This window comes from Trachypithecus francoisi, unplaced genomic scaffold, assembly GCF_009764315.1.
Source record: "Trachypithecus francoisi isolate TF-2019V2 unplaced genomic scaffold, Tfra_2.0 Lachesis_group5, whole genome shotgun sequence".
In the NCBI taxonomy this organism is placed as follows: domain Eukaryota; kingdom Metazoa; phylum Chordata; class Mammalia; order Primates; family Cercopithecidae; genus Trachypithecus; species Trachypithecus francoisi.
The window spans coordinates 62,538,567-62,563,152 of record NW_022681470.1 but is presented as its reverse complement, the minus strand read 5'-3'; the positions used below and the strand labels follow the sequence as shown (position 1 = coordinate 62,563,152).

The window sequence follows — 24,586 nt, the reverse complement described above, 5'->3', positions numbered from 1 at the left end:
CAAGACCCGCGCCGCCGCTGCCGCGTGCGGGGGCGGGGAGGGCGGGGCGCGAGGAGTCGCGGCGGCGGGAGATGCGGACGGCTGCGGGCACCCGGCGGGCTCGGGTGGGCCGCCGCCGCCTTCTCCGGCTCCGCCGCGGGGGTCGCAGCGGCTGCCGCGCCGTCCTCGAGTTTCCAGCGTGACGAAGAGGCTGAGGGCGGAGAGGCGCATCGTGTTCGAGGCGGAGACCCAGGGGGAGCCCCGCGCGTGGCGTCGGTGAGCGGCCAGCCCCGCGCACCCCCTCGGGATCTCGCGGCCGCAGCCTCACCGGCCGGGAGCGGGAACGGGGGCCGAGGGGTGCGAGGCACAACAGGAAGTGGGGGCGGGGGCCGGGCGCGCGCTTCTCTTGGGTCCGCCCCCGGCCCGCCGGGTACCGCGGCGCGCAGGTGGTTGTCGGAGCGCACCGCTCAGCTCTCGTCGCCTCTCATTTGGTCCCCCGAGGTCCCGTGGGCGAAAGGTGGCGGCGATTTTTTCGGCGTGGGTGGGGAGGAGGGGAGCAATTCTGACTTTCTGTAGTGACAGGAAGTTGGAAAATGAAAGTACAGTAACTCAGTGCTTACCGAGGCCCGGTGAGGTTGCACCTCTTCCCCCGGACTTTGATCTCCTGTGGGGCACGCGCGGCCGTCCGTGTTTCTTCCTCTCCCCAAGCTCGCTAGTCATCCGGTGTCGAGTTTCATTTCTTTTGCTATTTCGCTCCAGCGGCCCCCCGCCCCTCTTTACTTTCCGCCTTGTGCACAGCTGCATCAAGGCTGGTAGCTTCGTTCCTGGGAAGATCAATTGGAAACATCTTTCGGGGCGGGATAGTAACTGGCCTTGGAAGGAAATAGGGATGTTGTTGACTGAAGTAGTCAAAAGTACACACTTGACTTTTTCTCCAGCTATTGCTCTTTGAAATTTGGGGGATATAAATAAAGATTCTGGAGTTTTATGCCTCATCAGAATGGTCTGCCCATCTCTTTGGTTGATAGATCAGATCCTGTGTCCTCTTTTCCCACCCCCTGGTTTGGAAAACTTGGTGCTTCAATATTTAGGCTTGGCAGCGATGTTTTCGTTAAAATGTAGTATGATTCAGTATTTTCCCTTCAGGAACACTCTTCTTTTTGATTTTACTTAAACGTTAAAACTGCGTAAGTGGAATCTGTTCATTCCTAGTGAAGCAGTGTCTTCAAGTTTTATTGTAAGAATACTGTAAGAACTGCAGGATCTTATACAAAGAGAATATTTTTTAGGAGCCTGTGTAGTTAAAAACGTCTGGTTACTTTTGGTTACTTTTTGACAACGGTGAGTATTTTGATTCGAAACTAGGCTTGATACTTGGTTTTAAGTTGCAGGCTGAAGACAATTTGGAGACTTTGTGTTTTTTTGGGTCTTAGCTACTGTCTCTGAAAAATAGTTGGGCTATGGGTCACCACAGCAACTGGACTGTGTGTATTATAAACATGTTTAGGGTGGAAAAGGTTTTATTTAATAGAGACTTCCTTTCCTTAATACATTACTTCAACATGCTCACTTCTTTCAGTTTAACACAGGGATTGGTCTATCTTTGAAGTGTTAAAATAGAATCAATTATGTTTTCAGCCTTTACCACCTCAAAAATCAAACTTCTTCATTTGGACCAGTTAAGTGTTTTCTTCCTTTGTTATAATTTTAAACTTTAAAAATTGCAATTGTAGAAAACTCGAGATTCTTGTGAGAAGGAAAATCAAGTAATTTTCCTCCTTTTGTTTTTTTTGATAAGAATAAAAGGTTTTGTTTTGTTGTGTTGTGTTGTGTTTTTGTTTTGTTTTTGTTTGAGACAAGGTCTCACTCTGTTGCCCAGGCTGGAGTACAGTGATGTGATCTCTGCTCACTGCAACCTCCATCTCCCAGGCTGAAGCCATTCTCCCACCTCAGCCTCCCGAGTAGTCACGCACCACCATGCCCGGCTAATTTTTTATATTTTAGGTAGAAACAGGGTTTCAACATGTCCAGGCCGGTCGTGAACTCCTGAGCTCAGGCTCCCTCCTTGGCCTCCCATAGTGCTGGGATTACAGGCATGAAGCCACCACGTAGTTTTTGTTTTGTGTGTGTGTGTCTTTTTTTTTTTTTTTTTCCTTTTTGTGGAGAACGGGTTCTCGCTGTGTTACACAGGCAGGTCTCGAACTCCTGAGCTCAAGCTATCCTCCCACCTCTGCCTCCCTGAGAGCTGGGATTACAGGCGTGAGCCACCGCGCCCGGCCACCACGTAGTTTTTAATAACTGTCAGGGGATTTTTTTTTCTCCAGCCCTTTTTTTTTTTTGAGACAGGGTCTTGCTCTGTCTCCCAGGCTGGAGTGCAGCGGTGTGATTTCAGCTCACTGTGGCGTCTGCCTCCCGGGTTCAAATGTTTCTCCTGCCTCAGCCTCCCGAGTAGCTGGGATTACAGGTGCCCACCACCATGCCCAGATAATTTTTGTATTTTTAATGGAGACAGGGTTTCACCATGTTGGCCAAGGCTGGTCTAGAACCGCAGACCTCACATGATCTGCCCTCCTTGGCCTCCCAAAGTGCTGGGATGATAGACGTATGGCCGGCCAGCTCTCTTTTATTCATTGAAGATCATAGTTAATACCACACTTTTTGAAACTAAAATGAAGAGTTTTGACTTAACTGTATACGAAGACGTTAGGTGCTTTTCAATCAAAAGAATAACGATATCATAATTGAATTAATAAAATATTCCTTTAAAGTACCCACTGAAAATGTCCATTTTATATCTTTGTTTTTCTCAAAATCATTTCTAATACTTCAGTCTAAAACCTCAAAGCCATTTTTTCTTTTTTTTTTTGAGAGGGAGTCTCACTCTGTTGCCCAGGCTTGAGTGCAGTGGCGCGATCTCAGCTCACTGTAAGCTCCGCCTCCCAGGTTCAAGGGATTCTCCTGCCTCAGCCTCCCGAGTAGCTGGGACTACAGGCACCCACCACCACATCCGGCTGATTTTTTGTATTTTTAATAGACACGGGTTTCACCTTGTTAGCCAGGATGGTCTCCATCTCCTGGCCTCGTGATCTAGCCGCCTCGGCCTCCCAAAGTGCTGAGATTACAGGCGTGAGCTACTATACCTGGCCAAAGCCATTTTTCTTTTGCTGTCCACAACCTTCTATCGTAGACACACTAGATGCTAAAGAAGCATCAGCATTTTCCACAACAGCTCGGTTCTACCCTAAAGCAGCCAACAGCTCACCAGCGTTTGACTGAATACATGCTGCTCCACTGATAACCAACAGGGAAGGTGCAAGTTAACTACCATCTGGAGAACACCTGTATTTTGGGGAATCTCCTTGAGTGCTCATTATGGACACATTAATTTGTTGTTTTTGTCTTTTTAGATGTATAGCTGAGGCTTTAAACTTACAGGGCTCAAATGTTATCTACCTAATAGGTATTAAGACTCTAGGATTCGGGTGTTGGAATTGGAGTAATAGGCACCCCATTTGTGTAGGCTAGAGACTCCCATTCTCTATCTTTCCTTCATCATCTCACAAATGGATTCATACTCCACCCCTAAAAGCAGTCTTACATGAAGGTGATGTCTGGAAATGTGGAAATTGAGTTCTTGGCTTAAGATAACATTTACTAGAAAGTAGTTTTAACAGGATTAGATTAGAAATAATTATTTAAGTGGGAAAACTGTGTTGTAGAACAGTAACTTGCCATCATTAGGCATCATCAGAAGAAAGGCCTATCAGGTAAACTCAGAGACATAACAGGGAACCCCTACCTGCCTCCACCATGCTTAACGGATATAGTGTAAAACCACTATTTTAGCCCCGCTTAAGTGAGGCTATGGGAAACTATGATTTACAGCGGGCACGGTTATTTGGCATTAAGGTAGCACTTCATATTTGTGGATTATTATCGTTATCTAATATGTAATGCTTTTTTTTTTTTTACAATCAATCAATGATGTGAGTGCTTTTATCCATTGGGAAAGTGGTTTCCCTAATGGATAGAGTATGTGACTGTGATGAAAGAGACTTGGGACTCATGGCCTCAGCTTTTCCATGAATTCTGACTGTGGGCAGCATCTCTCCCTTTCTATCCTTTATTATTTTTGCATCGTTGCTTTTAGATGACTGTCTCTGTACAACCAGCTTCAAAGTGATAATCATGAGGATTATTGGAGAACATTCTCAGTGTTTCAGAAAAGTTATGGAAACCCAACTATTTTCCACTACAGTTTCTTATCTCTGCCCTTTTTGGAAGTAGGCATAGTTGACCCTTAAGGATCCCATCTTCTGTGAGTTGTTGTTAGAATTAGTCTTCCCAGACCTAACTTTTGTAATGTTTGTTGTGTTGTTTTAAACATCTTTATTGAAATATAATTCACATACCATAAAATTCATCTCCTTAGGTGTAATATGCTGTGGGTTTTGTGCAAGCATCCACACAATCTAAGTTTAGAATATTTTCATCACCCCCAAAAGAAACCTTGTACCCATTATATGTCATTCCCCACTTCTCTTCCCCCGCTTTTTGGTCCCCAGTCCTAAAGAGTTACTAATCTATTTTCTGTGTCTATGGATTTCCCTATTCTGGACATTTCATATAAGTGGAACCATACAATATGTAGTCTTCTGTGGACTGGCTTCTATTAGTCACTTGCATAATGTTTTCAAGGTTCGTCCTTGTGTGTGTGTGTGTGTGTGTGTGTGTGTGTCTGTCTGTACCTCATACCTTTCTGTGGCTGGATGGTACCCCATTATGAATGTGCCACATTTTATCCATTCATCAGTTGACGGACTTTTAGTTTGTTTCTACTTTATAGATGTTATGAATAATTCTGCTATGAACATTAAACTGTGTAAGTTTTTGTATGGACGTATTTTTCATTTCTTTTGGGTATATACCTAGGAGTAGAATTGTTGGGTCATGTGGTAAATGTGTCCAAAGAGGCTACACCATTTTACATTCCCACCAGCAATGTACAAGGGCTTCGATCTCTCTGCATCGTTGCCAGTATTTGTTATTGTCTATCTTCTTGATTATAGCCTTCCAAGTAGGCATGAAGTGGTTTCTTAGGTAGTTTTGATTTTTAGTTCCCTAATAACTAATTGTATGGAGCATTTTTTTTTTGGTGGTTTCCTCTTTATTGATGTGCCTCCTACCTTCCCCTCACAATTTCAGTCCCTTCCAACTACCCCCCAAAAAGAAGGTAGTAAAAGGAAGGGATTGCTGGGGTTCTGAGCCCCTTGGGCAGTCAGAAAAGGAACGGAAACCAAAACAACCACTGGATGTTACAGAGACTGACAATCAAGAAATCTAAAGCAGAGTGGGAAAGGCAGGCAGAGAAAGGGGAAGAAAGGAGAATGGAGAGGTACGAGATGCCAACTCCACCATTACCCATCCTAAGAGAGGTCGGAGAGAAAGCCTCAAACATTAAGAAGTGCTGGTCCTGAATGAGGGAGGTGGTGTTTGAGCTTGGAGGAGGAGGTCAAGAAAGGGAGGCCACCTCTCTTTGAAGAATGAGATGCCCCCCCCCCTTCAGCTCAAGGGCAGCCGCATCACAGACCATAGACACTTTCATCACTGTAGGCAATGTAGAGAAAGAAGTCTTCATGGTGTTTCTGGTAGAGCTGACCCATTGTGGCACTGGTGGGCGGAATGACATTGTTGACAAAGAAAAACAAGGCATCCTCAGCTCGGAGATGAATTCGCTTCCGGATCAAAAAGTAGAACTGGGCCAGGTGCGGTGGCTCACACCTATAATCCCAGCACTTCCAGAGGCTGAAGCAGGCAGATCATGAGGGCAGTAGTTTGAGACCAGCCTGACCAACATGGTGAAACCCCGCCTCTACTAAAAATACAAAAATTAACTGGGTGTGGTGGTGGGTGCCTGTAATCCAGCTACTCAGGAGGCTGAGACAGGAGAATCGCTTGAACCCAGGAGGCGGAGGTTGCAGTGAGTCAAGATTGCGCCACTGCACTCCAGCCTGGGTGACAGAATGGGGCTCCATCTCAAAAAAAAGAAGTAGAACTGACCAACTGTGAGATCAGAAGGCACCAGGTATTTCTTTTTGTCCAGGTCTCCTATCCAAGCCTTGGGGGCTTTTTCTACTGTCACCGGCACCCGGTCTGGGTATTTCGTTCCAATCTTCTCGCTCTGGGAGCAGCGCGTTTCTTGAACGGATGCTCTTCTTTGTACACACACTTCATCCTCCCGGGAACCAGGCTGAACTAGCCTGGGCTGAGGGAACCTGGGGGAGCCAGGATGGGTGATAGTGGTGACATGTGGGCAGATTCAGCCAATGTAGAGCATTTTTTGTGTGTGTTTATTGGCTATTTGTGTATCTTCTTTGCTATGATGTCTTTTCAAATTCTTTGCTTTGTTTTTTATATATTTTGGATACAGGCTCCTTTTGTGATACATGGTTTGAAAATATTCTCCCATTTGGGGGATTGTCTTCTCACTTGATGGCATTATTTGTAGCACAATGGTTTTAAATTTTGATGTAGTCCAGTTTTGATCTGTTCTTGTAGTGTTTTAATGGTATTGATTTAATTTGTTTTCAAACTCTATTCTAACCCATTGAGATCTCATTACTAGAGAAAGGAAGGTTTTTTGTTTTTGTTTTTGTTTTTGTTGTGTTGTGAAGTATTCAATCATAGGATTCTTAGGACACACTTATACGGATTTGGCCAGAATTTCTGCCCTAAAGAATTCTTCCTAATAAAAAGGTGTTTTGAAATTCTATGAGGAAAATACCTTTATGAGAGAGCATTCCTTGCTGCTCCTTTGCCTAAACCAATGGTTATCTACCAGGATGATTTTGACCCGTGGGGGAATATTTGGCAATGTCTGGAGATATTTTTGATGGTCTCAGTGGGGCAGGGGGTGCTACTGGCATCTAGTGGGTAGAGGCCAGGTATGCTGTTAGACAAACTGCAGTGTACAGGACAACTTCCCGCAACAAAGAATTATCTGGCCCCCAAAACCAATAATGCCAAAATCGAGAAACTGTGGCCTAAACAGGGAGATCCTGAAACTTAAGATACTAAAAGATTTTTCTTCAATCCATGTCTTGATAATCACATAAAGGTTGCTAATCAAAGGAGAATCTTTGCAGATGGAATCCCTGTGGACAGAACAGTGACAGAAAAATTAAGAGAACACTTTGTTGAATTCAAAATGCTGTCAATTTGTATGTAAATGACATTTATGGTGATGGAAACCAGTTGGAGCAAAAGTAGGTTATTCCCTACACCTCAGCCCCTGCGCCATTCTGAGATAGACACAAACACACTCGCAGGCAAATAACCAAATCGGGTTGATTTAGACAGATGCTGGAATGGTGGTCTCCTGAGAGAATACAGCAATGAGATTTTGGGATTCAAATTTAACAACAGTGATTGACAGTCACTAGTGATTGACAATCATTGTCTTTTGCTATAATTTAGGGAACTAGCTTCTCCTCCTTGCAAGTTGCTTGTTGCTTAAGGCATTTCTTAAGCAGCGTGGCATCCTTAAGAGTTTGGATTCTGGGTCCAGATTGCCTGGGCTTAGATCTTAGCTTCACCATTTCCTTGTGTGATGTTGGACAAGTCACTTAACCCGCTTATGAGTCAGTTTTTTCTTATGTAAAATGAGGATGCAGTAGTATCTACCTTATAGAAATGTGGGGATGAATTCATACATTTAGAGCACTTAAACCAGTGCGTGACATAGTGTTAAATAGGCTGTTAATATTATCACATATCTTATCTATATTGTTTCAGCTCATTGCTATGGACAGTGCTATCACCCTGTGGCAGTTCCTTCTTCAGCTCCTGCAGAAGCCTCAGAACAAGCACATGATCTGTTGGACCTCTAATGATGGGCAGTTTAAGCTTTTGCAGGCAGAAGAAGTGGCTCGTCTCTGGGGGATTCGCAAGAACAAACCTAACATGAATTATGACAAACTCAGCCGAGCCCTCAGATACTATTATGTAAAGGTAGTACACATCCTGATCTTACACTATACAGAGAACCTCAAGACAAAAATGATTCCTTCTTGGTTGGGCGCGGTGGCTCAGGCCTGTAATCCCAGCACTTTGGGAGGCCAAGGAGGGTGGATCACCTGAGGTCAGGAGTTCAAGACTAGCCTGACCAACATGGTGAAACCCCGTCTCTACTAAAAATACCAAAATAAGTTATCTGGCCGTGGTGGGGGGCGCCTGTAATCCCAGCTACTCAGGAGGCTGAGGCAGGAGAATCATTTGAACCCTGGAGGCGGAGGTTGCAGTGAGCTGAGATCACGCCATTGCACTCCAACCTGGGCAACAGAGTGAGACTCCATCTCAAAAAAAAAAAAAAAAAAAAAAGAATGATTCTTTCTTTTCTGTTGAGGTTATAGATACCAATGTCCTAGTTTATTTTAATCCAGTGTATTTTACAGCTTCAGCAGTTTGGAATTAGGATACAAGGTATAAATGTTCTGGCTGTATTTCTACCAAATCTTTTTTTTCTTTTCTTTTTTTTTTTTTCTTTTTTTGAGACAGAATCGCCCAGGCTGGAGTGCAGTGGTGCGATCTTAGCTCACTGCAACCTCTGCCTCCAGGGTGCAAGCTATTCTCCTGTCTCAGCCTCCCAAGTAGCTGGGATAACAGGTGGCCACCACCATGCCCGGCTAATTTTTTATTATTTGTTTATTTATTTATTTATTTCCTTGGTAGAGGTTCGGTTTCACCATGTTGGCCAAGCTCGTCTCGAACTCCTGACTTCAGGTGATCCACCTGCCTTGGCCTCCCAAAGTGCTGGGACTGCATGTGTGAGCCACCACACCCAGCCACCCCAGATCTTATTTATTAACTTACTCCCATTACACATATTTTATTCCTAATTACAGTTATCTTTGAAAGGAAAAGTATGTACAGAATTGGAATATGACAAAGGCAGTTTGAGATTCTTGAGGATAAATAAATATTCTCGTGTGTGTCATAATTTACTTTAAAAATTGTGAAGCCTGGAGTAGTAGCTCATGCCTGTAATGCCAGCACTTTGGGAGGCTGCAGTAGGAGGATCACTGGAGCCCAGGAATTCGAGACCAGCCTGGGCAACACAGAGAGACCCCGTCTCTACAAAAAATAAAGCAGCCTGGTGTGGTGGTGGTGTACACCTGTAGTCCCAGTGCTCAGGAGGCTGAGGCAGGAGGATCGCTTAAGCTCAAGTGGTCGAGGCTGCAGTGAGCCATGATCACACACCACTGCACTCCAGCCTGAGTGACAAGTAACCCTGTCTTAGGGGAGGGGCCGCGTCATATATGTGTATATACACACACATATATATCTACATATATATACTTGTTTTATATCTTAATTTTTAGTTTTAGTTTAACCCAGGGAATACAAATTAACACCTTATACCTTAAGTAGTAGTTTATACACAGAGTTGGTTTTTTAGTTAAAATATCTGAGATCTTAGTTTCTTTCACTTTTTTTTTTTCTTTTTTTGAGACAGAGTCTCTCTCTTTGTCACCTGGGCTGGAGCGCAGTGGCGTGATCTCAGCTCACTTCAACTTCTGTTTCCCAGGTTCAAGTGATTCTCCTGCCTCAGCCTCTCAAGTAGCTGGGATTACAGGCATGCACCACCACGGCTGGCTACTTTTTGTATTTTTAGTAGAGATGGGGTTTCACAATCTTTACAGGAGGCTGGTCTTGAACTCCTGATCTCAGGCAGTCCACCCGCCTTGGTCTCCCAGAGTGCTGGAATTATAGACGTGACCCACCATGCCGGGCTCTTTCACAGTTAAGTGGTTGATCTTACCAGCTTTCCTGTCTGGAGATAAACTGGAATTTCTGAAGGAAGTAAGAACCTTAACAGATACTATGTTCTAAATTCCTTTTTTGCAGCTGGGCGCAGTGGCTCACGCCTGTAATCCCAACACTTTGGAAGGCCGAGGTGGGTGGATCAGTTGAGGTCAGGAGTTCAAGACCAGCCTGGCCAACAATGCAAAACTCCATCTCTACTAAAAATACAAAATTAGCCGGGCGTGGTGATGTGTGCCTATAATCCCACCTACTTGAGAGGCTGAGGCAGGAGAATTGCTCGAACCGGGGAACCAGAGGTTGCAGTGAGCTGAGATCGCACCACTACACTCCAGCGTGGGTGACAGAGCGAGACTTCATCTCAAAAAAATAAATAAGTAAATAAATTCCTTTTTGCTTACTCAGGATGTGTATGGGTTATACCTTTGGAATTGTTTGAGATTGCAGTTCAGGGATTTCTAACCTGTACACATACTTGGTTGAGAATGGTAAGCAATTAAAATCCTTCAGCTTTTATGTAACATATTCGGTTTTGTTAATAAGACATTTAAGTGTTCTTGCCTTAACTTCTCCATAATAGTAGGGACTGTATTTGGTATGGCTAGATGAATTTAGGTGATTTTGAAAGTTTTAAGTAAGTGATGTCTACTTCTAAAATGGAGAACCTTATTACGCCAGCTTTTTCTTTTTTTTCTTTTTTTTAGACCAAGTTTTGCTCTGTCCCCAGGCTGGAGTGCAGTGGCGTGATCTTGGCTCACTGCAACCTCTGCCTCCTGGGTTCAAATGATTCCCCTGCCTCAGCCTCTTGAGTAGCTGGGACTACACTCGCACGCCACCACACCCTGCAAATTTTTTCTGTTTTAGTAGAGACGGGGTTTCACTATGTCGGCCAGGCTGGTCTCGATCTCCTGACCTCGTGATCCGCCTGCCTTGGCCTCCCAAAGTGCTGGGATTACAGGCGTGAGCCACTGCACCTGGCCGACGCCAGCTTTTTCATGAACTATGGGATATAAGTTTATAAGAAAGCATAAGAATGCTGGGTTTTTTTTTTTAAACCTACAGAATATCATCAAAAAAGTGAATGGTCAGAAGTTTGTGTACAAGTTTGTCTCTTATCCAGAGATTCTGAACATGGATCCTATGACAGTGGGCAGGATTGAAGGTGACTGTGAAAGTTTAAACTTCAGTGAAGTCAGCAGCAATTCCAAAGATGTGGAGAATGGAGGGAAAGAGAAACCACCTCAGCCTGGTGCCAAGACCTCTAGCCGCAATGACTACATACACTCTGGCTTATATTCTTCATTTACTCTCAACTCTTTGAACTCCTCCAATGTAAAGCTTTTCAAATTGATAAAGACTGAGAATCCAGCCGAGAAACTGGCAGAGAAAAAATCTCCTCAGGAGCCCACACCATCTGTCATCAAATTTGTCACAACACCTTCCAAAAAGCCACCAGTTGAACCTGTTGTTGCTACTATTTCAACCAGCCCAAGTATTTCTGCCTCTTCAGAAGAAACTATCCAAGCATTGGAGACATTGGTTTCCCCAAAACTTCCTTCCTGGAAGCCCCAACTTCTGCATCTAATGTAACGACTGTTTTTGCCACCACACCACCCGTTTCGTCTATACCCCCTTTGCAGGAACCTCCCAGAACACCTTCACCACCACTGAGTTCTCACCCAGACATCGACACAGACATTGATTCAGTGGCTTCTCAGCCAATGGAACTTGCAGAGAACTTGTCACTGGAGCCTAAAGACCAGGATTCAGTCTTGCCAGAAAAGGACAAAGCAAATAATTCATCAAGATCCAAGAAACCCAAAGGGTTAGAACTGGCACCCACCCTTGTGATCACAAGCAGTGATCCAAGCCCACTGGGAATACTGAGCCCATCTCTCCCTACAGCTTCTCTTACACCAGCATTTTTTTCACAGGTAACTCGCTCTTTATGGTATCACCATTGCTTTCATTTATTTGCCCTTTTAAGCAAATCCAGAATTAAGTTTGCTTTCTTTTACTTAGGTTTGTCTTAGAAAGGTTGTGTGTGACTATCATGTGAAAGTTACCCCATTTCTCATCTTAATTAGGATTGCTAAAATAGAAAGTTTGGAGTATTTTCTTAAAAAATTCATTGTTCTACAATTAAATAAATATTTTGATTTTTCTGTTTCCTCCTAAAGAAAGTATACACGCTCTCTCGCTCTCTCTCGGTCTTATAAAACTCGTTGGTATCTTATAAAACAGTGATAATCTCAAGTTAGAAAACAGTAGTCCCTGAGAACCGTAAGAAAAATGACCAGTGTGATGTTGAGTAACAAGTTGGTACAGTTACTTTAGCTATTTATTAACCTGCTCATCTCATAGAACATTTTAATAGATTTTTCCCAGGCCTCATTATTAAAAAAAAACAAACATGTTGGTGTCTTGGTTACCCATTATTCCTCTGTACCTGAATTCAGGTTGGTTTTTCTATTTGGAAAAGACTTTATAAATGTTGACTTAAAAAGAGCTTAAGTACCAGAATCTCAGAATTTACCACCAAATAACTCATCCATGTAACCAAAAACCACTTGTACCCCCAAAAACTATTGAAATAAAAATTTAAACTTTTTTTTTTTTTTGAGACGGAGTCTGGCTCTGTCACCCAGGCTTGAGTGCGGTGGCCGGATCTCAGCTCACTGCAAGCTCCGCCTCCCAGGTTTACGCCATTCTCCTGCCTCCGCCTCCCAAGTAGCTGGGACTACAGGCGCTCGCCTTGTCGCCCGGCTAGTTTTTTGTATTCTTTAGTAGAGACGGGGTTTCACGGTGTTAGCCAGGATGGTCTCGATCTCCTGACCTTGTGATCCGCCCGTCTCGGCCTCCCAAAGTGCTGGGATTACAGGCTTGAGCCACCGCGCCCGGCCAAAAAAAATTTAAACATTTTTAAGTAGTTATTATCACCTTTATCTTTCTTAGCTTGTAAAAATCATTTATGAGTTATGATAAAATTTCAGACTTGGAGATAATTGGAGTGGAGGATAGGGCAATATTTAGGTTTGGGTTATTTGTATGCTATTTCAAGGATAAAACATCCTGGTAAGTCATTCAGTGAATATTTTTGCTTTTTGTATTGCAGACACCTATCATACTGACTCCAAGCCCCTTGCTCTCCAGTATCCACTTTTGGAGTACTCTCAGTCCCGTTGCTCCCCTAAGTCCAGCCAGACTGCAAGGTGCTAACACACTTTTCCAGGTAATTTTATAAAAGTCTGTCTTCTGTAGTTGGAGCATGTTAAATGAAGAAAGAGGCAAAAAGGCAGGGTCCCACTATTCAGTTTAATCATTATAAAACTTCTATTTAATAAATATTCCTTTTTTATTTTTTTGTGATGGAGTCCTTACCATGTCGCCCAGGCTGGAGTGCAGTGGCATATCTCAGCTCACTGCAACCTGCACTTCCCAGGTTTAAGCGATTCTCCTGCCTCAGCCTCCGGAGTAGCTAAGATTACAGGTATGCACCACCACACCTGGCTAATGTTTGTGTTTTTAGTAGAGACCGAGTTTCACCATGTTGGCCAGACTGGTCTCCAACTCCTGACCTCAGGTGATCCGCCCACCTTGGCCTCCCAAAGTGTTGGGATTACAGGCGTGAGCCATTGTGCCCTGGCCTGCCCAATAAATATTCTTTAGATTTATTTTTGAATTTCCAAATGTTACTTTTCTAGCTGGCAAACAGCTTGGATAAATACAGCAAAGTTTCATTTTCATTATTTACTATTACATTTGAGTTAAACCAAGAATTGTTCAATATTGTAGGAGATTTAGAGCCCACCCCAACTTTTTGTCACTAGAAATTCTCTATTTAAAAAAAAAAAAAAAAAAAAATGGGCCAGGGACTGTGTGGCTTATGCCTGTAATCCCAGCATTTTGGGAGGCCGAGGCAGGAAGATCGCTTGACCTCAGGAGTTTGAGACCAGCCTAGACAACCTGAGGAGACCTTGTCTGTACTAAAAATAAAAAAAAAATTAAATTAGGCATGGTAGCACGTGCCTGTGGTCCCAGCTACTTGGGAGGCTAAGGTGGGAGGACCGCTTAAGCCCAATAGATCAAGGCTGCAATGAGCTATAATGGCACCACTGCACTCCAGCCTGGGTGACACAATGAGACCTTGTCAAAAAAAAACAAAACTCTCTCTCTCTCTCTCTCTCTCTCTCTCTCTCCTCTCTCTCTCTCTCTCTCTCTCTCTCTCTCACTCACTCACTGTCTCTCCCTCTGTCTCACACACACACACACACACATTCACACATACACATACGGGGAATCTCTGCACATAGGTTCCTTCTTTAATTAAGGATTTTTAAAAAATTTTTTTTGAGATGGAGTTTCACTCTTGTTGCCCAGGCTGCGATGCAGTGGCGCTATCTCAGCTCACCGCAACCTCTGCCTCCCGGGTTCAAGCGATTCTCCTGCCTCAGCCCCCTGAGTAGCCGGGATTATAGGCATGCCCACCACACTAGGCTAATTTTGTATTTTTAGTAGAGACGAGGTTTCTCCGTGTTGATCACTCCTGACCTCAGGTGATCCGCCCGCCTCGGCCTGCCTCCCAAAGTGCTGGGGTTACAGGCATGAGCCATTGTACCCAGCCCAATAATTTTTTTTTTTTTTAAATAGAGAAAGGTCTTGAAAATGGTACATCAAACACTCCCGTTTCTCCCTCACTCAGAATTGATAATCAACATTTTATATATACATTTTTTAAAAAGTGAATATTATCTCTTCACCAAGGTGTTAGGAAAGTTCTTGCCATTCTTAATGGGTTTAGCCATTATTTTGCCCAAAACACCTAGACATTATAACTTAAAGACTTTCTTGGAGTCAATTCATTTACTTATTCAGGGTTGACTATCTCTGATTTTCTTATATTTTGTAATTTAACTTCTCATTCTTTTAGAAATGGAATGGTAGGGAAAAAGAAGAAAATTAAGAATCTACTTCTGCTTTTTTTTTTTTTTTGCAAACATTTAAAATTATTGAATAGGAAAAAAAGTTGAGAATTTTTCATATGTTTTTTCATTGCCGCTCATGAGCAGATTGAGTTATAGAGTCAGGCGATACCTTAAGCAAAGTTATAGTGCTATAGCTTCAGCCTGGAATCTCCCTATAGAGCTGGCCTCAGAATACTTGATGGGGAACCCTTTTCTATTATGAGCACCCTCTAACTATCTGTACTTTTCTGAATCTCTTTTTGAGGGTTTATGATTTGCTTCATAATTGAATTACACTCTATAGTGCATATTGTCATTTTCTCGAACTTTCTAAAACCTTCATTTGAGGTTAATTGTAAACCTGTGTACCTTAGGATATGAAGGAAGGTACAGGTTGTTCTTTGTTTCTACTCCATCGAGGTAAGTTGGAGAATATTAATATTTAATATGTTAGGACAAACGATTTTTGTTTTTAGTTTTTGTTATGACATCATATTCTTTCATGATAAACAGCCACTGCCTTTGTCCTGTAAGCCATTGCAGAAGGCTGTTGTGTTTTGCCTCGGGTAATAGAGTAGGACAGAAAGTAAAAGCTGGGGTTGAGTAACAGGATGATAATGTGTTTTGTTTTATTTCTCAGTTTCCTTCTGTACTGAACAGTCATGGGCCATTCACTCTGTCTGGGCTGGATGGACCTTCCACCCCTGGCCCATTTTCCCCAGACCTGCAGAAGACATAACCTATGCACTTGTGGAATGAGTGAACTGAGGAACAAAGAACAGAGAGACATTCAACATGATTGCATTTGAAGTGAGCAATTGATAGTTCTACAATGTTAATAATAGACTGTTGTGATTTTTGCCATTCCCCATTGAAAGCATCTTTTTAGGATTGTCTTTGAATAGGACTCAAGTTGGACTATATGTATAAAAATGCCTTAATTGGAGTCCAAACTCCACCTCCCTCTGTCTTTTTCTTTTCTTTTTCTTTCGTTCTTTTCCTTTCTTTTCTTTTCTCCTTCTTTCAAAATGTTTTGAGCTTTGTGCTGAAGAAAGTTTTGGTGGGGTTCAGTGGTTGTGCTTTGCAAGAGCAATGAAGAACAAAGTTACTCCTTCTGTGTATTGGGACCCTTTGGCCAGGAAAAATTATGCTTAGAATCTGTTATTTAAAGAAATATTTGTGAAATGAATTGGTGTCTTTAAGACTAAGTGTGCTCTGTAGAATGGCTTAAAATGAGCTGTTCCTAAGCAGGGGAAGAAGACGGATCATTCCTGTTCATACAAAGTAAGATTGGAGCAGTCATACTGGGGAGATTGTTTTGTGTGAACTATAACATGTGTAAGCAACTCCATGAAAAGGCATCTTGTTTACGTTTATTCAGGGTGGATCTCATAGCCATATGTATGATCCTGTCTGAACCTGTCAACAGAGCATGGAGCTAGTCTATTTCACTGTAGAAAGATTTTTAGACCTGGGGTTTAAGACAGTTTTTGGAACACCTAGTGAGAATGTGGGACTTCACATCTAGCACAGAAATGCTGTTTGCCCTCTGGGTGGTATGATTATATGCCCATGGAATACAGCATGGGCAAGGATCACTTTTAGGAGGATGAACTTGGATTTTGAATATTTGAAACATCTCTGAGTAAAAGATTTGATCAAATAACTTGAAACAACATGTAGGGGTTTTCTCAATTGGAAGATAACCAAGTGAAGGACCCTGTGTTTTTCCTGTTCATTTTACCTCATTTTCTGTTAAATATTTATCACCTTTCTTTTATGTTTAAGGTTGTTAGAGGTTATGATAGTTTTAAAGATGCAATTAGGAAGGTAGAATTCAAAGCGAAGCCTCCCCAGTCAGTAGCGAAGTAAAGATGTGCTTATTTCTTTCAACTTTTTTGTTTTTTAAATGGGGAAGAGCAGAGTTCATTTAGGAATGCTTATACATAGGGATTGGATTGTTCATATTAATAGTAAAAAATGTAGTCCTTCTTCTCTACGTTACCAAATTTTTAAAATATTACCATATGTTAATCAATGCCAGGTACAAATTTGTTGGTTCCCCAAACTGAATTGATTTCAGTATCACAGTGGAGTCTTTTGAAAAATTTGGCATTAAAGTCCAGGATTAAATTATATGTTGTCACCATTTACCACTACTACTACCCTCCCCCACCAACCTCTCCCACTGGTTCAACTCGTCTTCTAACCCTGTAGAATCACATGAACTAAATGGAATGAAGGAGTAAGGACTTGAAGGCTCAAACTGACACTGTTACAAACTAGCATCTTCAGATGCATGGTATTTACTTTAAATGTGCTTATATACGTGTAGAGAAGCTCTTGTATAAGAAGACATCTATGCTAGCTAACTTAGTAGTAGTAGTGGGAACATATTCAGTGAGCTGCCTTTGTATCTGTAGTGTCGGAGACTTGTTACTGGTTCATTTGTGGTTATCAGCTGAAGGTTCTGTTCCTGAGATGTGCAATAGTAGTGTTGAAAGGTAGTGTTTAATAGTGATGGGGAACAGACATATTGACTTTTTTTCCATATTGAATTATTTAGTTTGCATGCCTGTTTGAAATTGGACCTCTCAGCAGCACTTTGGAATAGTTTTATTAGGTTAACATTTTCTACGTTAAATAAGTAGATATAGATGGTTGATTTAAGTAGATGTGTTAAATTTTGAAAGCACAAAGGTATTTTATCTTTTTGAATTAAAGGAGAAAAGCCATTGATTTATTTTCACAGATGGTATTTTTAATAATTAACTGTCTCAGCACAGAGGTACCTTGGAACCAAGGGCACCATTGAAACTCAGTTGAAGCAGCTTCCTAGCAAACCATTTTAGTGAGTCCTTTTTGCATAAACCTATAGCCTCTGAGAGGTGTAAGGCTGTCACAGATTGGTGATCTGCTATCTCTTTGAGATCAACTAATTTGGAGAAGTGTATGTGTGCGTATCCTTTTTTAAGTCAAAGTTTACAACCTTACTGCAGGTGTATGAGGCAGACAGTTCAGTTTATAGACTACCTCCTTCCTGGAAAAGTCTCAGCTTCATATTCTGTTGAATATCCGCAGAATTCTTAGTGTGAAAGGTGATGTACCACTTCAGATCAGTTTTCACTGGAGAGACTTGTATTTGGTAGCTGTAGCTCGTATCCATCCCTAGTCACTTTGCCAGGATGAATGCTGTTGGGCAGCAGTAGCCTAAGTTACAGAAGGGGAACAGATTGAATGGGGTTTTGAGACATCTCTGATATCTTAGCTTCCCTTCTGCTCCGGCCACTATCCACTCAGTAGTGTGCTAGAAAATATTTAACAACCGGGATCTCTGGGGTGGTGGTGGGGGAAGCCCTGAATCTGTAGCATTTGCTGATTTCTTTGATATAAATTAATTACTCCCCCTGTGGCTGATTTCAAGCCTACCACCTTAGAGTTGAGAAGGGACGTACACAGTTGGGTCAGAGCCAGTGCTGGCAAACCATTGCGTTTACTCCACCCAAGAGTGGATTTTCACATAATTTCTAAAATAATTTTTCTTGTTTATATACTGACTTTTAAAAATACAAAATTAAAATCTCATGTCTGACTTCAGTGATCTTTTTCTTTTTCTTTTTTTAGAAATGAGATATTTCAGTAATCCTTTAATTTAATTTTTTAGAGATGGAGTCTTGGTGTGTTACCCAGGGTGGACTCAAACTCCCGGGCTCAGGTGATCCTCCTGCCTCAGCCTCCTGCATAGCTGGGCTACAGGCATGCACTGCCACACCTGGCTTAGTAATCCTTCTTTATTAATGGTTTGTCACAGTATGTTTGTGATGTTGTATTGCTCATGGCATACTTTATGTGTTTGAACAAAGGTGGAAATTTTCATTGACTTTTTTTTTTTTTTTTAATTTATGCACAAAGAATCTAGATTTTGAGGACTAGGGTAAGAAAAAAAAAGAATTAAGAGGCCCTTAAAAGGTCAACCGTAAGCTTTTTAGAGTTAAAATATGAGTTTAATTTTTTCCCACATTTTGACAGTTGAAATTTTGATAGGGACAGTAAGCCTCTGAGCTTCTATTAGGGTACTGGATTTTTTTTAACTGGAAAATTCCTTGAAGATTTACATACTATATTACAGACTTTAAAAGTCAAGACTGACTGAAGTAAATCAGAGGTTTGGAATTCTGGAGCTGTAACTCCAGGCTGTTGATAGTATCACTTCAGGTCCATTCACCCCTGCATTGTGTGATGTCCAGTCTGACAGCATTGTTTCATCCTGATCTCAGACTTTCTACCATGATTCTCAAGTTCTTACAGGTGTCGCTTTATGTTTTTGGTGAATGTGAACACAGTTAGAGCCACTCAGTACCACTTCTCAATACCTCTGAAGCAGTGGTCCAGAAAAGGAGTGTCCAGCCTTTTTGAACACACAAATTGGTCAGTAAAAGTTACCAAACATAAAAACTTTCCCTATTAAGAATTCATATGGGTATATGTTAAACTATATACCGCTATACCAAAGTAATATGTCTGTTATAAAAAATACACAAAAATTGAAATGAAGGATGGCATAAAGAGTAAATCTTGAGGAACAGTTATAATACTTTCTTCCCACACCCCAGTTGGTTGTCTTGTGCACCCTCCAGAAGCATACGCTTTACCTGAAGACTGCTGACTCAGCACATTCCCAGTCCAATCTCCAAACATATATGATGTTCCTCTTATGATATATGGAGAAATTTTAGAGATTTGGAGTTTTTCAGGAGAGCTTATTGTCCGCTTTTGAAATTTCACATTAATTCTTTTTGATAAATTCCCAAATAATCATCCATTACCATATGTTTTCCACAGCTTCATTCATATTACTTTCGTCAGTCTGTTGTCTCTTATCTTCATGTTAGATATGACTCTCTTTTTATTTTACTAGTCTGCTCACAAACTTGTTTGGGCCTTATGTTGTATTTTACCAACAAATTTAGAATTAGTTCAAATTGTTTTATGTTAAAATATATAACAAGTTACATTTTCTTGCTGCATTAATACGTTTTTTATTTTTAAAATCTGATATTCCAGCAACTGAAGGAATACTTTTCTTCATAGGTCTGTTCTGTTTTTAACCTTATTGACTGTATATGTTTTATTTACCCGTGCCAGGAATCTAGAATCGTGCTTAGGTGCCATTCTTAGGTGTGAAAACAAGTTTGGAGACCAATGCAGGTCTCTGTGCAGAAACCTGGGGGTCTAAATGAATTACCAAACCAGTAGGAAAGTTAAAAAGACTACTCATGATGTAGTGTGTCATCTGAAGCTATGATAGAATATATTATTTCTAAAATAGTATTGAGAAGTTAATTGTTCAGTCCATTGTAGTGTAAGTGAAGTGTGGAGGTCAGCATAATTGTCTTTCTTCAGCAGATACTTTGACGAGAGACCGGGTTCTATGGAAAATAGAATTATATTCTTAGTTTGGGATCAACAAATGTTGTGTTACTGTTTTAATTTTGCTGGCATTGCCTGAAATAAAGTGCCCTGTTATTCCTCTTATGTCATCAGAACTCTGCTTACTGAAGTTGAAGTTTTAATCTTAGAATCTAGAATTCTTGTGGCTGGTGGTATATTAAGAAAAGAAGGTGGTTTGATTTTATTTCTTGTACTTGGTGGAACCTGTTACTATAGGAGTCATGTTTTGACCTGTAAGCCGAGCAAATCTGAAAGGTGAATCGTTAATGGTAGTATTATTGTTTCATTTGAAGCTGTCAGTTTCTTCAAGTCACTTCTCTGAAAAAAGTTGTGATAGATGGATAGCCTGGCAGAAAATAGCAATTTCTAAGGTGCTGCCATCCACACTTACTCATTGTGAAATATGAAAATCCAGAGTGGTTTGTGTGAGAGGGGAAATACTGGCCCCAAGCTTTCTACAGAAAACAGGAAATTCATGCTGTTGTTGACATAATTTTAAAGGAAACTTTTAACAAGAATATTCATGAGGGATACAGTCAACATAGTTAATCTCTTGAGTGCTAACCATTTGAGTATAGTCCATATCAGGAAGTTTTATGAGGTTGAAAACTTTACTTTGAAATATTTAATTGGGAGACTAGACCGTTTCTTTCCAAGTCATTCTGATTTATTGTCCTAGTAAATGTGTGTGTATGCGTATATACTGATGTGTTGACTGAATGTGTGTGTGTGTAAATCTGTTTTCAGAGGGAACATACATTGATGGCTCCTAGTCTATTTTATACTAAAACTTAAAAAAAATTTTGCTGCACTTTGCAGTTGCCACTTTTTAAAAGATTAATGCTTTGCACATTTCAGTAGGCCTTAAAGACGAATTGCTTGCCAACATTTTAGAAATACATTGCTTACATGTGACATACTCTAAACAAAGTCATCGTAAACTGTTCTCTTAGGTTCATGTATTATTGAGCAAATAAGGATGTTCTTTCTTAAAATTTCTACATTTATGTTTGCTTTTGTGTAAAATCTTTATTAGTTTGTGTTATAAGTTTCTCAAAGAGGAGGTTTATACTGGAAGCAGTATTTCTAAAGTACAGAGATTCAACCATGGATTGAATACAGTAGTGGAGGAATGCTGGCATTGTAGCCTAATTTATCCTTTTAAACTGTATGTCATTAGTATTAGCCAAAACCTCCGAGTAGAGTGTCTTGGGCTGAATGATCTTCTCAACTTTGCCTTGTTTCCCATCTCATAAAGGCTCCTTCTGGTTGTTTTCCCTTCCAAGGATTGTGAGTCATGCTCACACAGGCCTGGTGTCTTCTGGATGGGATCAGGGAGGAGGTGGGGGTTTCCTGTGGCTAGCCCAGAGTTCTAGCCAATGGAATCATTCAATAATGCCTAAAGTTCAGGGGTGGGAATGCCATATATTGGTGTTAATCACTTGGCACTTTCTTGGGCACCAATATTAGCACTGTTTGATTTTTAATAACTGGAAGCACTTAATTATTTTTGTTTAATTTCAACTTAAGGATATTGAGGGTCAGGGAAGTAAGGTTTATTTCTTGTTTATGTTTTCTGGAATTTATAGGGTGTTTTTAGAAGGGATAAATGGGTTACCTAATGAGCTGTTCCTCTGGGCTCTCTAAGGTATGCCCTTTTGGCTAGGATATTTTAAAATAATGTGCAAGCTTTTAATATTGTGCTTTGTAGAAATTAACGATTTTTAAAAATAATTTGCAATTGATAGATTACACTTAAATTTTTAAAGTATCCAATTTTAAGTTTCTTTTCCATTTGATCATTGTTGCTTATTGTCTATTGTGTAGGGGACACAACCCTAAGATATTTCATTGTTTTGTTTCTTGGGGCAGTATTAACCAGTGGCCTTTGTATGTACATTCATTGCTTACATTTATTGTTTATGTGGTAGAGTAGCATTTTTATGAACTTCCCTGTTCAGTATTAGTGAAATTAACAGATGCATATATGTAAAGATAGAAAAGAAATGAATACAATTGATTTTTTATTCGTTGAGTCCTATTTATTTGTTTTGGCCCTGGATCTTTTCTAATCACAATTATATTTCTTTACTTTTGCCTTTGAGCATTTTCATTTATCTTTGTGGGCAGGGAAGATTAAATATGAATTCAGTCCAGTCATTTTGCTACCGGTTAGCTTTAGTTTGAGGCAAGTAAAAATTTTTGATTAAAATTAGTTTCTTAGAATTATGCCCTTGCTTTATCAAATAATCAAATTGGCTAAAATATAAGGGTATGTAACTTTTCATTTTGAAGAATAAACCAGTAATTTTTCATGAGCCCTACTCGATCTTCTTTTAAGAAGACCTTCCTAAGAGACAATTAGGGATGAGTTTGATTAATGGGAAATAACTCTAGGTTAGATTATTTTAAATTTCATACACCCAGTGATTTAACCACGGTGGCAGTGGCAGTTTGTGAACCATCAAGTATGGACATCACTTAAAAATTAAAAGATATTTAATAATAAACTCTTAATTTTCATTCCGCCAGTCTGTAATTCAGAAGAAAAGCATATGTCTGCCACGGGACTATTGCAGTGTGTCTCCATCAGTGTTAACACAGGACAGATGTGTTATTTTATGTGTATGTCTTAGTTTGGGATATGTGGTAGTAAGAACATGTCAAGAGTGCTTTCTTCAAACCTGTCAGCTCAACTGAGAAGACAATTACTTCATTGTTTATTTTTTCCCTTGTTTTATTGAAATCTGTATCATATCCAGTATCTAACACTTTGTAGAGATACTTACATATAATGTAAGTGCATACCTACCCAAAGGAATGGATAACTGTTAAAGTGTTATTAATAGCTTATCTTAGTTAATTTCAGCATAATTTACATTAGGGAGACCTAAAAAGCACCTTCAGAGTATTAGAAGCACCTTTGTTTTTCTTTTTCCTAAAAAAGCAATTAAAATGGTCACTGCTAACATTTATTAAAATTCATATTAGTTGATGAAACAGCTGTAGGGAAGCTGCCATATCACCTAGCTAAGCAGTCTGACTTACCTGTTGGAAAACAAAGAGATACTGCTCTAAGATTGATTAGGATGATTGTAGCTAGAGTCTTGAATTCTATCTGTATGCGGCAGAGAAACTTTATAGAGAGTGTAGAGAGGTAAGCGAAAGGATGCGAAAGCACTTTGAGGGCTTTATAATAATATGCTGCTTGAAAAATAAATGTGTAGTTGATACTCAGTGCATCTCCAGACATAGTAAGGGGTTGCTCTGACCAATCAGGTGATCATTTTTTCTATCACTTCCCAGGTTTTATGCAAAAATTTTGTTAAATTCTATAATGGTGATATTATGCATCTTTTAGGAAAGATATACATTTTTAAAAATCTATTTTATGTAAGAACTGACAGAGGAATTTGCTTTGTATAATGCAAGCTGGCTTTACAAAAGCACTGTAGCAAATTTACTACAAGTCTAAAAGTATACAGATATGTTAATAGATATATGTGCAACTAGATATGGACAGCAATTGTATTTTTTTAAATAAATATTTTTAACAAAATGATTTTCTGAATTGATTATTTATTTCCCTTCTCTCACATTCATTGAAGTGGTCTCTTTACAGTCTCTGTATTACATTTTCCTCCATGCTAACTGTAGGTCAGGAAAGAGTTGTTTTCCCAATGGTTATCATTAAAATCTGGCCTTCAACAATTTGATATGTATCTGCATTAAAATATTTAAAGTCTGGATTCAGATAGGTGGTGAACAGGGGAGATTGTAAAATGATTGTTGACATAAAAGAAATTAAGAGAGAACTGAGTGGCTAGAAAAAATATTCACTATGTGAAATCTCTTATTTTACTTGAAAAATTTGTTTACATTCAAAAAGAGTTTTTAAAAATTTAATCAGCTGGGTGCAGTGGCTCACACCTGTAATCCCAGCACTTTGGGAGGCCAAGGCGGGTGGATCACCTGAGGTCAGGAGTTTGAGACCAGCCTGGCCAACATGGTGAAACCCCGTTTCTACTAAAAATTTACCTCCCAAAATTAGCAGGACATGGTGGGGTGTGCTTGTAGCCCCAGCTATTTGAGAAGCTGAAGCAGAAGAATCACTTGAATCTGGGAGGCAGAGGTTACAGTGAGTTGAGATCACACCACTGCACTTCAGCACGGGTGACAGAGCAAGACCCTATCTCAAAAAAAAAAATTAGAGGCTTTTATCTAGCCCTTGTAAAAAGCAATTTAGACTTCACTTAGCAATGAAATTAGGCTTTTTCAGAATTGGGTCAAAATAATATACATAAGGGAAAGTGGGTTGTTTTGTTTTGAGACGGAGTTTTGCTCTTGTTGCCCAGGCTGGAGTGCAGTGG

General features: G+C 40.6%; 1 protein-coding gene and 1 pseudogene across 2 annotated transcripts; one reads left to right on the top strand and one right to left on the bottom strand.

The window, feature by feature from the left end:
• On the top strand, positions 1-23,778 carry ELK4 (ETS transcription factor ELK4). Its single transcript, XM_033198744.1, is given in 6 exon segments — positions 1-255; positions 7,774-7,989; positions 10,864-11,356; positions 11,359-11,735; positions 12,917-13,033; positions 15,406-23,778. Coding segments are annotated over 5 exon segments (1,293 nt in total). The 5' UTR covers positions 1-255; positions 7,774-7,782; the 3' UTR covers positions 15,505-23,778.
• Positions 5,124-6,228, bottom strand: LOC117075923 (annotated as a pseudogene). Its single transcript, XR_004434177.1, has 2 exons — positions 6,036-6,228; positions 5,124-5,760 (listed from the first exon to the last, which is right to left on the bottom strand). The product of XR_004434177.1 is annotated as a gamma-aminobutyric acid receptor-associated protein-like (transcript).
• Positions 23,779-24,586: the final 808 nt, after the last annotated feature.